Source organism: Oryctolagus cuniculus, chromosome 13 (assembly GCF_051225735.1).
Source record: "Oryctolagus cuniculus isolate XC-2025 breed Fujian yellow rabbit chromosome 13, ASM5122573v1, whole genome shotgun sequence".
NCBI lineage: Eukaryota > Metazoa > Chordata > Mammalia > Lagomorpha > Leporidae > Oryctolagus > Oryctolagus cuniculus.
This window is the reverse complement of record NC_142879.1, coordinates 21,888,847-21,901,413: the sequence shown is the minus strand read 5'-3', so window position 1 is coordinate 21,901,413 and position 12,567 is coordinate 21,888,847. Positions and strand designations below refer to the sequence as shown.

The 12,567-nt window shown below is 59.8% G+C and overlaps 1 protein-coding gene across 3 annotated transcripts in view; it reads right to left on the bottom strand.

The window, feature by feature from the left end:
- Nucleotides 1-1,294: 1,294 nt before the first annotated feature.
- The window catches only part of MAPKAPK2 (MAPK activated protein kinase 2), a 44,495-nt gene continuing 33,222 nt past the window's right edge, over nt 1,295-12,567 (bottom strand). For all 3 annotated transcript variants that reach the window (XM_051821279.3, XM_089312114.1, XM_089312115.1), the window contains 9 exons: nt 6,761-6,900; nt 6,600-6,664; nt 6,303-6,382; nt 5,753-5,879; nt 4,560-4,635; nt 4,154-4,278; nt 3,771-3,856; nt 3,577-3,657; nt 1,295-2,875 (listed from right to left, as the gene is read on the bottom strand). In XM_051821279.3, coding sequence (XP_051677239.3) covers nt 2,732-2,875; nt 3,577-3,657; nt 3,771-3,856; nt 4,154-4,278; nt 4,560-4,635; nt 5,753-5,879; nt 6,303-6,382; nt 6,600-6,664; nt 6,761-6,900 — 924 coding nt within the window. In that variant the 3' untranslated portion in view covers nt 1,295-2,731. The remainder of the gene's footprint in view (nt 2,876-3,576; nt 3,658-3,770; nt 3,857-4,153; nt 4,279-4,559; nt 4,636-5,752; nt 5,880-6,302; nt 6,383-6,599; nt 6,665-6,760; nt 6,901-12,567) is intronic.

Genomic DNA, 12,567 nt, shown 5'->3' with positions numbered 1-12,567 from the left:
ATGGAGTTTCAGGTTCCTAGCTTAGGCCTGGCCCAGCCCTGGCTGTTGCAACTATTTGGGGAGTGAACCAGTAGATGGAAGATCTTTGTCTCTCTCTCTGTTAATTCTGCCTTTCAAATAAAATAAATAAATGTTGAGATGAGGTAGAGGGTAGAGGGTAGAGGGAGAGAGAGTCTGACTCCTTTCTGGCTGAGTCAGAAATGTGGCCACAGGCGGGTCTGTGAGACACGAGGTTGCTGGCTTCAAAGATGGAGAAAGCGGGACCCTCCCACGCCTGACCCCACACCTGCGCCATGTTAGGCCTCTGCATCGGGGCGGCCACTGCCCCGCGGCCTTCAGTGACAGCGGCTCTGAGGAATCCCTTCCCAACACCTTTCCCTCCATCTCACACACAGACCAAACAGCCGGATTCTCGAAAGGCAAACCCCCACTCTGCTTAACTCTGAGCCCGGGTTTCTAGAGCAACGCACGGTCTCCAGGTGGGACCAACCTCAGCCACCCACCAGGAGTCATGAGGGGGAAGCCACGGGGCCTCTCTCCCCATGAATTGGGCACGGGCGCTGTGACGGCTTTGGAGACCGAGGGGGCAAATGAGCAAGCCTTCCTCCGGGGGTCGGGGGCACCCAGGTCTCAGGACCCACACCAAGGGCTGTGTGGCCTCCACACCTCGCTGCACCCTCTCGCTGGCCATCACTCATTACATGGGGACAAACACCCTCCTGGTTGGCATTTCTGTCCTAACAGCCTGAGGACCACAAAAGAAAGTGCAGGTGACAGGATCTAGGATGTGCTATTCCCTGGCCCGCCGGGGAGGGAGCCGCGGAGGTCGGCAGGCCAGCCGCGTGCCCAAGTCAACTCATCACCCAGTGACGCCAAGCCGCCCAGCTCTGCGCCCAAACTTCCATCTGCATCCACTGAGGTCTGTTCCAGTTGGAGGTGCTGTGGTTTCTGCTGGACCCCATCGCCCCCTGCTGGAATTGTTAAGTACTACACTAACCTGCTCTCGATGCCCGTCCCAGGCTTTGAAAACAATTTAATCATCCTCTCCCTGTCCCCTCACCCCACCCCAGGACCCCACACCAGCCAGTTCCCCCAGGCTGACAGAGCTGCCACATGGCTGTGTGGGACAAAGAATCAGCCTGGCTCCAGATTCAGCATCCAGCAAAGAGGACGGGCTCCCAGGCTCCTCGCACCTCCCAAGCCCTCCCAGGAGCCCTGGGCTGTGCCCTCCCCAGCACACACAGAGAGGAGGCCTGGGGGCCTGAGCCCCAGGAAGGAAGACAGAAAAAAAAACTTTCAACTATTAAATCTGTTTAGTAAAGACGATTTCGCTCATACAAAAGAACAGTTTACAACAGTCTGAGTGCTGGACACACCGTCTGAGACGAGGGAGGTGCGGCAGGCACCCGGAGCCCTGCCCGGCACCCACAGAAGACCCGGTGCTCCCACCTGCTCCTGGGGGCGAGGTCGCCGGAGGGAGGGACCAGGGCACAGAGCACGGCTCCCCATGCCGTGTCCCCCAGCCTGGGCACAGGAGGCAGAGCTGTTTGGGGGTAGGGCTGAAAGGCTAACGGGCAATGAGGCAGTCGGGACATCTTTGGTGTGAAGACCCCCCCCCCAACACACACACTAGGTCACACAATGGAAACTTGAGGGAGGCCCATGGGGTGGCCGGCTGATGCCCTGCGCCAAGGAGACATGGGCATGCCCAAGGCTGTCCACACACACTGCCCAGCTCGGCCACAGGAGCCGAGAGCAGCCCACTGAGAACTGGCTGAAAAGGTAAGAAAAGGAGAAAGGGCTGCTAGAGGCAAGAAGGGAAGTAGAGGCTGCTCAGTAGATCAGTGCCCAGAGCACACAGGCCCAGCACAGGGTGTGGGGGCAGGGGGTCCAGTCTTCCCGATAGCTGTGCCAGTGCCCAAGTCACTCCTCTCTGCCTCGCGGAGCCCAGCTGACAGCCAGGACGCGGCCAGCCCGGCTCAGAGTCTGGACAGGCATCCCAGGCACTTTGGCAGGCTCAGTACAGGCAGGGCAGGCCCTGGGAGGGAGGAGGTTCTGAGCCATTGGGGGCCCCTCCCTCTGCAACCCTGCCTGGCCCTGGCTCCTCAAATGCGCGGTCCCAGGCACAGAAGTGGGCACACATACGCACATGCGCGCGCACACGCACACACACACACGCACGCACGCATACAAGCATACACACGCACACTCCCATCTGCCCGGCACACTGGTGGTGCCCCAGGCCTCCAGGGGTGACAGGGGGTGGCAGGCTCCCCCATGGATGGCCGTGAGCGCCCAGGACACCGAGCCAGTGGGGAGACAGGGAAGGCGGGTGGGACGACACCAGGACCCTCCCGTAACAGCTCCACGAATCACCCTTGAACAAACCCCAAACCTTTGCAGGATCCAGAGAGGAAGGGGTCTGGCAGGAAGGAGGCGGCGGAAGGGAAAGCACAATAAAAGAATTCATAAAAATCCTAAGTCAAATTACGGATAAAACTGCAAAACGAGCACAGGTTCGAGAGCACCTCCCTCCCTCCTCTCCGCGACCTCCCAACTCCCCCCGTCGGGCATCCGGAATCAAAGGCAGGATTCAGCCGGCCACGCGGTCCAGGCTCCGCGCAGCCGGGCGGCAGAGGGGGAGGAGGGGACAGTCTGTGTCTCTTCGCTTAAAAAACAAATCCGCTCGGGAGTTATTGCTTGTCCTCCAGGGAGGCGGCAGGGCTGCAGCTCAGTGGGCAAGGGCCGCAGCCTCCAGGGCCCGAGCCTTCTTCCTCCTCTTCAGCAGCAGAGGGTTGGAAGCGTCTTCGATCTTTTTTATCTTGATCTGCTCGTAGTCAACACGCATTGTGGCCAAGGCACTGGTCATCTCCTCCTAGGGGTGGGCAGGAGTGCTGCGTGAGGAAGGGCCCAGAAGGCCAGCAAAGGCGACGCAGAGAGCAGAAGAGACAGGCCCGGATGCTGGCCACCTGCTGGCAGCAGCCTTCCAATGGCTGGCAGGCAAGCTGAAAGAGCACTGGGCCGGATCAGGACCCCCGGGCCTGCTCTGCCCCAGCCAGCCCAGCTGCATGACCGGGGTCCCAGGGAGGCAGAGCTGGCAGACACAGGCACAGGGAACCGCCACTGCTGTCATGTGGACACTAGGGCCAAGCGCGCAGAGCCACCACCTCTGCCGTGGGGACACAGGGCTGGGCGTGCAGAGCCACCACCTCTGCTGTGGGGACACAGGGCTGGGCGCGCAGAGCCATCACCCCTGTCGTGGGGACACAGGGCTGGGCACGCAGAGCCACCACCTCTGCCGTGGGGACACAGGGCTGGGCGCGCAGAGCCGCCACCCCTGTCGTGGGGACACAGGGCTGGGCGCGCAGAGCCACCACCTCTGGCGTGGGGACACAGGGCTGGGCGCGCAGAGCTACCACCTCTGGCGTGGGGACACAGGGCTGGGCGCGCAGAGCCACCATCTCTGGCGTGGGGACACAGGGCTGGGCGCTCAGAGCCACCACCTCTGGCGTGGGGACACAGGGCTGGGCGCGCAGAGCCGCCTTCCCGCGCACCTGCTGGCTGGCGCCCCCTCACCTTGACGTCCTCCCATCGCTCCTTGTCCTCCTTCAGGACCCGGCTGGTGTGCAGGGGCGTCTGAGGGACCTTGGTGGATTGCTGAGGGGAGAGGAGGGGGCCCGAGTGAATGCCTGGGGCAGGCAGGGTCCTGGCGGAGGCCCCGTACCAGAGTGGTGGCCTTGGGGGCCAGCCCCCGGGCCCGCCAGGCTCACCATGATCCAGGGGTGGTTCATAAACTCCGTGATGGTCATCCTCTGCGTGGGCTCCGTTTTCAGCAGGTTCCGGATGAGCATCTTCACTGTGGGTGTGAGCAGGGCACGGGAACAGCTCAGAGCCCGGCCTCTCCCACATTCTCAGGAGAAACTGGGCCCGAAGGGGCGGCGTGGGGGCACCCGCCCCAGGGACCGCCTGGGACCCTCCACAGCCCTGCAGTCAGTCCTGCCTCGGCCCTTCGCACACAGCAGGGGTGAGCAGACCCAGTGATGGCACCCACATGAGAAAGACGCCCAGATGCACGTGCACACACATGGACACATGAACACACACGTGTGCACACACACAGACTCCCCCTGGTCCCAAAAGGCTGGGTTGCTACCTTCCTCGGACACTTCTGACCACTCTGGGTTGGGAAATTCGTACTGGCCCATCCGGATGCGAGTCTTCATGCCGGGGGAGATGGCAAGGCCGTGGTTGGAGTAGAAGGGGGGGTAGCCACACAGCCTGTATCAAGCAGACGGAGAGGGGCTGAGCGGGCTCATTGATATAGGCCCCACAGAGGAAGCTGGGACAGGGCTAGGGACCCAACATGCAGGAGTGTAAACCACACACTGGCCACGCCCACCCCTCAAACATTAAGAGAACAGAGCACGCAGGGGATTCCCAGGAAATGTGTCCAAGAGGGGGCACCAACATCTGCCCCTGCTTCTTGTTCGGGACACAAGCCGGCCTCCCCACTGGCGGCTGCAGCCCAGCCTGTGCAGCGTCCTCCGTGGCACACTCACAGAATGTACATGATGACGCCCAAGGACCACATGTCACATGACTTGTCATACTTCTCGGGGCCCAGCACCTCCGGGGCTGCAAACCAAAAGTCAACATAAGGGGCTTGGCGACCCCTCCCGTGGACGCCGCTGTCAATCCAACCTTCCAGCCACAGCCAGGGGGAGGAGGACAGGGGAGGAGGAGAGCAGTCCTTGGGCTAGGATCTTTGTTTATTTATTCATTTATTTTTTAAGACTGATAGGTTGGTTGACTGATGCATCTAGGCGAGAGAGAGGTCTGCCTCCTACTGGTTTACTCCCCAAATGGCCAAAACAACCAGGGCTGGTCCAGGCCAAAGTCAGGAGCCAGCAGCCAGGGACTCCATCTCGGATTCCCACACGGGCCATCTTCTGCTGCTTTCCCAGGTGGCATCAGCAGGGAGCTGGACCAAAAGTGGAGCAGCTGGGACTCAAACCAGTGCTCCAAAATGGGATGGCGGTGTTGTAAGCAGGGGTTTAGCCTGCTGCGCCACAATACCAGCCCTATATCTCTTCTCCTTTTTAAAAGATTTGATTACTCATTTGAAAAGAGTTATAGAGAAGCAGAGAGAGAGAAAGAGAGAGAGAGAGAGAGAGAGAGAAAGAGAGGTCTTCCATCCACTGGTTCACTCCCCAGATGGCCACAACAGGCAGGGCTGGGCCAGGGCAAAGCCTCCTAGGAGCCAGGAGCTTCATCCAGGTCTCCCACATGGCTGCAGGGACCCAAGCACTTGGGCCAACTTCCATTGCTTTCCCAGGTGTATTAGTGGGAGCTAGATCAGAAATGGAGCAGCCAGGACAGGCACCAGCACCCATATTGGATGCCGGCACTGCAGGCAGCGTTGGCTTTAGCCACTATGCCACAGCACCAGCCCTAACCCTAGAATCTTAAGATGAACAAATTCCTGAACTGCCAGAGAAACCTTTTATGCCACAACGAAACCTGGGCCCCGGCCTCCCCAGGAATCTGCGGGAACGGCGGCTCGTCGGGGCGCAGGGCTGTGTGTGAGGATCCCCACCCGGCGCCTGAGAGATGAGCTCTACTACCCCCCACTCCAGTGCAGCCCTGACGCCACAGCCAGCGCCAAGGAGCCACAAGGACCCGACCCGCCAGCATGTGGCACCCTCCACGAGTCCAGGCAAACAGCAGGGCCCTGGGCCTCTGCTGCACTTACCCACGTAGTAGGGCGTATAGCAAGGAGTGGTCAGGGAGTTGTGGCTGGTGGTTTCTTTGGCAAAGCCAAAATCGGTGAGTTTCAGAATGGCTTTGGGCCTTTTGGAGGTGTATAAGAGATTCTCGGGCTACGGAGAGAGACAGACAAGTGACGGCCCTGCTGTGGCCGGGACGCAGTTACCGGAAACCTACCGGGCAGCGGCCCTGCCTCCCGCCCTCCCGTGCCTCGTGCGCATCATCTGCTGGCCCCGGATCCCCCAGGGCCACGCGGGCTCCCTCTAACCAGGTCACTGTCTACCCAGAGCTCTCGGAGACTCGGGGACAGGAAGCTAACACCGAGAGCGAGTGGCAAACACGGCAGGATGCGACCAGGAGGCTCGGGCGGAACAGACCAGCCAACGAGGCCTTCACCGCTGGCGTGGGGGCTGCCAGTAGTCAGAGAGCCCCACACTGCCCTCAGGAGCCAGGTGGCCAGACGCAGGATCTCTGGCCACCAGCCCCGGCCCACAGTCCCCACAGCACCCACCCAAAGGGGCACAAGGAGCCAGCACCTTGACGTCCCGGTGGGCAATGTTGATTGAGTGCAGATACTGGATGGCTTCGCCGATGCTCTTCATGATTTCTGACGCTTCTGCAGCGGGGAGAGGGGCGGCCAAGGGAAAGGCAGGCACAGAGATGCGTCACCAGCTCTGAACGCCCAGGCCCCCGGCTGCCCCCATGCAGCCCAAGGCTCCCCACACGCACCCCCACCCCAGAGCCGCCTGGCCGCTGAGGAGGCCAGGCCCAGCCTCCATGCTGGCCCTGGACGCAGACCACTGCCCTGCCTGGCCCACAACACCCCCCTCTACCTCTCTCAGTGAACGCTTGGTCTCCACGGTCCTGGATTCGGCTAAAGAGCTCTCCACCATCCAAACTGAAACAAAGCCACAGTGAGACCTGAGGAACACGGGGCTGTCCTGAGCGGGGCGTGGGGACAGGACGGGCCAGGCGCAGCCCAGCAGCCGCTTACCACTCCATGACGATCAGCAGGCACTTCCTCCCCGCGTAGAGGTTCTCGTAGACGTCCACGATGCGCACGATGTGTGGGCACTGGGAGGCCCGCCAGTGCAGCTCCACCTCCCTGCGGGCCTTGGGGCAGTCCTGAAGCATCTGCAAGACAAGCCCCGCCCCCCGAGTAAGGGCACGGTCTCTGCAGGCCCTGCGGACAGCCCATAAACCCCACGCCCGCTGGCCCTGCCCAGCCCCTGCAGCCCTTTGCTGGCCTCCCTTGCTGGGTCCTGGGAGGCCTTGGCAGCTGCCTCCTGTGCCCTGGCAGAAACCTCCATGTAACCCCTCTGAGGCCTTTTTTTTTTTTTTTTTTTTTTTTTGACAGGCAGAGTGGACAGTGAGAGAGAGAGAGACAGAGAGAAAGGTCTTCCTTTTGCCGTTGGTTCACCCTCCAATGGCCGCCGCGGCCGGCGCGATGCGACCGGCGCACCGCGCTGATCTGATGGCAGGAGCCAGGAGCCAGGTGCTTTTCCTGGTCTCCCATGGGGTGCAGGGCCCAAGCACCTGGGCCATCCTCCACTGCACTCCCGGGCCACAGCAGAGGGCTGGCCTGGAAGAGGGGCAACCGGGACAGAATCCGGCGCCCCGACCGGGACTGGAACCCGGTGTGCCGGCGCCGCTAGGCGGAGGATTAGCCTAGTGAGCCGCGGCGCTGGCCCCCTCTGAGGCCTTTGACAGCTATGCTAAGCCCCGCCCTCAGGCCATGCCGCCTGCTGGCCCTTTCTCCAGCTAAGGGCAGGAAGTCTATTCTAGAAGGCAGGCAGGGGTTGGGTACTGGAAGACAGGAACTGGAGAGCGAGACAGAAGGAAAAAAACCAGTACGGTAATGAAAGGGGCCTAGCGGGAGAGGATGCGGCAGGGTCAGCAGGGAAAGGTGCTGCCCGGACCATCAGACCCAGCAGGCGAAATCCAGAGCTGGGCTCGGTCTCCCTGTGTTTACCCCACCCAACCGAGAGACGAGAGACGGCGTGCCGTCAGCCAGATGTTTGGTTCTTCTTTTATTTGCGAGGCAAAGAGACAGAGACAGCATTCCCATCTGCTAGTTCGCTCCCCTAAGCACCTGTGACAGCCAAGGCCAGAGCCAGGCGCTGGGAACCCAGGCCAGGTGTCCCACGTGGGTAGCAGGAACCCGACTGCTGGAGCCATCACCGGCTGCCTCCCGAAGCCTGCCCTGGCAGGAAGCTGCAGCAGGAGCCAGAGCCCGGAACAGAGCCCTCCGAGGTGAGAAGCAGGCCTCTTAACCACCGGGCAAACACTCGCCAGCGGAGACTCTGAAACTGGTTCTTCTAGGTTTGCGACCCTGAACGAGTTACACAGCTCAGTGAGCCCGTCGCGTCCCCCTTTCCCTGGACCAGGTGGCTGGGCCCCCACCAGTCTCAGGGGCTGAATCTTGCCTGGTCCATGCCAGTATCGCTAATTCCAGTCCTTCTGCTAAGGACTGGCTTGGGAAAAAGCCTAGGACTCGGCCGGTCAGGAAGAACTTTGCGGGAAGTCTCCAGCAGCCTCCGAAAGGGAGCAGGAGCACAGGGGTGGGCTTTCCAGGCCATCTGCTGGGCTGCGGGGCTGCAGCAGGCTCCCGGGGCGGAGCAATGTCGCCAGCAGAGACTGCGGCTGTGCCTGTGCCACCTGTGACTGTGGCAGTCACCTTGGCCCAGGTGAGGGGAGCTAGCCTGAGGTCCAACAGTGCCCTGGGGAAGGCAACCATCTGGATCCTGGCTGACAACCAAGCATCCTGCATGACCTCTCCTGGCCAAAAGCTTAAACCTTGCTTTGTTTTCACACTGCTCTGGTGTGCCCAAAGCATCATGGTATAACTCTCTGGGTTTTTTGTTATTTGTAACATTTCTTTATTTGAAAGGCATGGTGACACAGAGAAGAAGAGAGAGACAGACAGACAGACAGACAGACAGACATTCCAACCACTGGCTCACTTCCTAAACGACTGCGACAGTCAAGAATAGGCCAGGCTGAAGCCAGGAGCCAGGAACTCCACCTGGGTCTCCCACATGGGTACTTGGCCCATCATTCACTGCCTCCCAGGAGATTAGCAAGACACTGGACCAGAAGCACAGAGTAGCCAGGATTTGAATCAGGAACCCTGATACGAGACACAGGCATCCCAAGCGGCAGCCTCACCTGCTGAGCCCCAACACCTGCCCCCTTTGCAAGGCAGGGATAACAGCTTCTGCTACACAGATCTTTCATGAGGATGAAAAGAAACATGCCCCAAAGCACCCAGCAGTGTCCTGTGCTCAGTAACAGTAACCGCTGCTTGCATCAGGGAGTGCCTGCTGTAACGACACAGGTGCCAAAACAACTAAGACAGCGGCCTGCAGACCAGCCAGCCCCACAGGAGTGCAGGCTGGCCTGGCCCTATACACCTTGATTTCAGGGCTGGGGTGTCAGAGAGACAGGTAGGGAAGGAGAGGGAGAGGCAAGTGGGGGGCAGCAGGCAGGGGCCATGGCAGACACAGGCACTGGCAGAGATGGAGGGGGAGGGGTGGGGGGTGCAGCAGGGAGGTCTGAGAGACCTGTTGGCAAGTACATGAAGCAGGGTGAGTCAGGTCCCACGGCCGAGAGGCGGCAGGTTACGGAAGGCACTGAAAACGAGCCAGCAGGCCTTGACGTGGTGGCTCACATCCATACACTGGGCCTTTAGTTGCAGTCCATGTCCAGGGAGAGGCAGGGTTGGAAGCCAGGCCTGGTAGAGTCCAACGCCCACATCTTCCCACCATGACTGTGCTGGGGGGGGGAGGGGGGCTGCAGGCTAGCACTTGCCAGACTGACTGTGTCGGGGGCAAGTCCCACAACAGGAGTTCCCAGACAGATAGCCCAGACTCCCCGACAGAGCATGAAGGAGCCAAGGGCACAAAGAGGTCGGTTTCTGCAGAGGTCACACTGCCACCTTATGGCAATAGGAAGATACTGCACAGGTCCTGCGTCTCACTTTTATAGACATAGACATATAGATATAGATACACATAGGATTTACTTATTTATTTGAAAGGCAGAGAGAGATTTTCCATCAGTTGGTTCACTCTCCAAATGCCTGCAACAGTCTGGGCTGGCCATGCTGAGGCCAGGAGCCAAGAACTCCATCTGGGTCTCACCACAGGGGTGGCAGGGACACAAGTGCCTGCAGCATCATCCGCCGCCTTCCCAGACACATCAGCAGGAAGCTGGATAGGAAGTGGAACCAGCACTCTAAGCCCCACAACACCCATCCCCGTCCTGGCACTTTCAAAGTCTTTATTACACAGACCAGAGGAGCGTCTACCTTACTCTCCCACACTCTGAGAGCACATGAGAAGCACTGGCCAATTTCATTTTGTGTAATTCCATTCAGCAAGCAGCTGCTGAGCTCCTGCTGTAGGACACATGTTGCGTTCAATGTCAAGACCAAATGCTGGAGTCCTAATACGACAGAGTACAAGCCAACCGGGAGTAGAAGGGAGAAGGGAGGAGGGAGAGACAGGAGGGGGCGACAGACACAGGAAATGCTTACAGTCCTGGGAGACAATGTGCTGCACCAGTTCAAAACTCAAGAGTCCAGGGCCAGTTCCCAGAGCAGGAAGGAGCCTGTCGCCCTCTACAGGCACACAGGAGGAGAGGCCCAGAGAAGAACACCCGGCTGAGGATTTAGTTAGGAGAGACACTGCACAGGTCTGGAGTTTAATGCCCCTTCTGAGCCCATTCACACCTGTAAGAAAGGGCGAGGGTACCGCCCAAGAGAGTGCTGCTGTGACCAGTACAGCCACCGCGTGACAGCACCCACGTGCAGGCTCCCCTCCCAGTGCCTCCAGAGCCCCCACACAAGCTGTCTTCTGACTCAGGAAGGCTGGAGCGGCACGAAGCCACAGAGGACGTGCGGTCAGAAAGCCTGGGTCTGGGTCAGCCTTCCCTTCCACCGGAATGCTCCCCTGAGAGAGGCGGACACACAGGTGAGCCAGGGATCTGGAATCCCAGGTGGGCACTGCCCAGCTCACGCTAGGAAGCCAGTGCTGGGCGCAATTTCAGGAACTCCCATTCCATTCCTCTTGGGGGCTTCAGAAACTCGGGGGGGAGGGGGAGGCAAGCTGTGGTGTCGTGGGTAAAACCACCGCCTGCAGTGCCGCGTGAGCACTGGTTCAAGTCCCAGCTGCCCCACTTCCGATCCAGCTCCCTGCTAATGTGCCTGGGAAAGCAGTGGAGGATTGGGCTCCTGCACCCACGTGGGAGACCTGGAGGAAGCTCCTGGCTTCAGATTGACCCAGCTCTGGCTGTTGTAGCCATCTGTGGAGTAAACCACTGGATGGAAGACCTCTCTCTGTCTCTCCCTCTCTCTCTCTCTGCCTCTGTGTAACTCTCTTTCAAATAAACAAATCTAAAAAAAAAAAAAGAAGAAGAAGAAGAAGAAAGACAGAAACCCTGCAGGGAACGCCTCAGCTCTGAAAAGGCCGCCCGGTCTAGGCTTGTGACTTGTCTCTCGAACCCGTCCCCAAGGGGCACATCTCCACTCCTTCCCTCACCCGGTGGCTAATGTATCCAACTTTCTCCCACACTGGGGAGAGGCTTTTCTGAGCCCCCCGTGCACCCGAGCCCTCTCCCACATCAGGGTGCACTGTGTGGGTCTATCCTCGCGGCAGCAGAGTAAATTGGGAAGAGAGCTGTTCTGTTTTTAGATTTTATTTATTTATTGGAGAGGTAGAGGTACAATGAGAGGGAGAGACAGAGAGAAAGGTCTTCCTTCCACTGGTTCACTCCCCAAATGGCTGCAATGGCTTAGAACTGTGCCAAGCCAAAGCCAGGAGCCAGGAGCCTCTTCCAGGTCTCCCAAGTGGGTACAGGGGCCCAAAGACTTAGGCCATCTTCTACTGCTTTCCCAGGCCATAGCAGAGAGCTGGATAGGAAGTGGAGCAGCCAGTACTAAAACCGGCGCCCATGTGGGATGGCGGCACCACAGGAGGAAGATTAACCTACTTCGCCGCAGCACTGGCCCCAAGAGGCTGTTTTTAAATTCGTAGGAAAACAGGGTGAGAATCGCGGTGCCTGCTGGTAAGTGACATCCATCCACACATGTCTCAGAAATCATAAAAATCAATCAAGCAAAATTTTCAAGTTGGCCAGGTGGGCTGGGCTGGCTGGCACCCCTGGGGCAGAGCTGTCAGGAGCCACCCGGCTCTGGGGGAGGAACGCAGGCATCCACTAACCTGGGGCATGGGGCCAGACCAGGACTCAGGGAGTGGGGCTCAGCGAGGGAACTGTCAGGGGCACCAGCAGAGAAGCAAGGCAGCAGGTTCCCCCAAAGGCCAGGAGAGTCACGGGGCAAGGGTTCCGACTTGGACAAGGACAGCAGAGGCCAAAGGGCGCAGGACCAGACTCTGACAGCCGGAGACTGGAAGGAAAGGTCGGCCACTCCCAAGCCACAGGAACGCCTGGGCAAGATGTTCAAACGAACCGTGTAAGCCAGGCCCCGGACTGTGCATTGCCTCATCCCCACGTGGTTTGCGTCTGAAACTCTCGCACCCTAGAAAAGCTCATTGTGTGTGCTGACTGCAGTGCAATCGGCAACAGCTCCTGCCGAGTGCGGCAGGAGCCAGGGACCTGGCCACAGAGCCCACTGCCGCGGCGTGGGGGCAGGGGCGGGGACGTGGGAGCTGCCCAAATCCTTGTCTCCGCCAGAGCCCAGAAGGAAGAGGACAGGACTCCCAGCCCAGGTCGTGCGTGGTGCCCTCCTCTCCCCTTCAAGAGCTCTTGCATCATGCAAAGCCTGGCCAAGCCAGAGAGAAG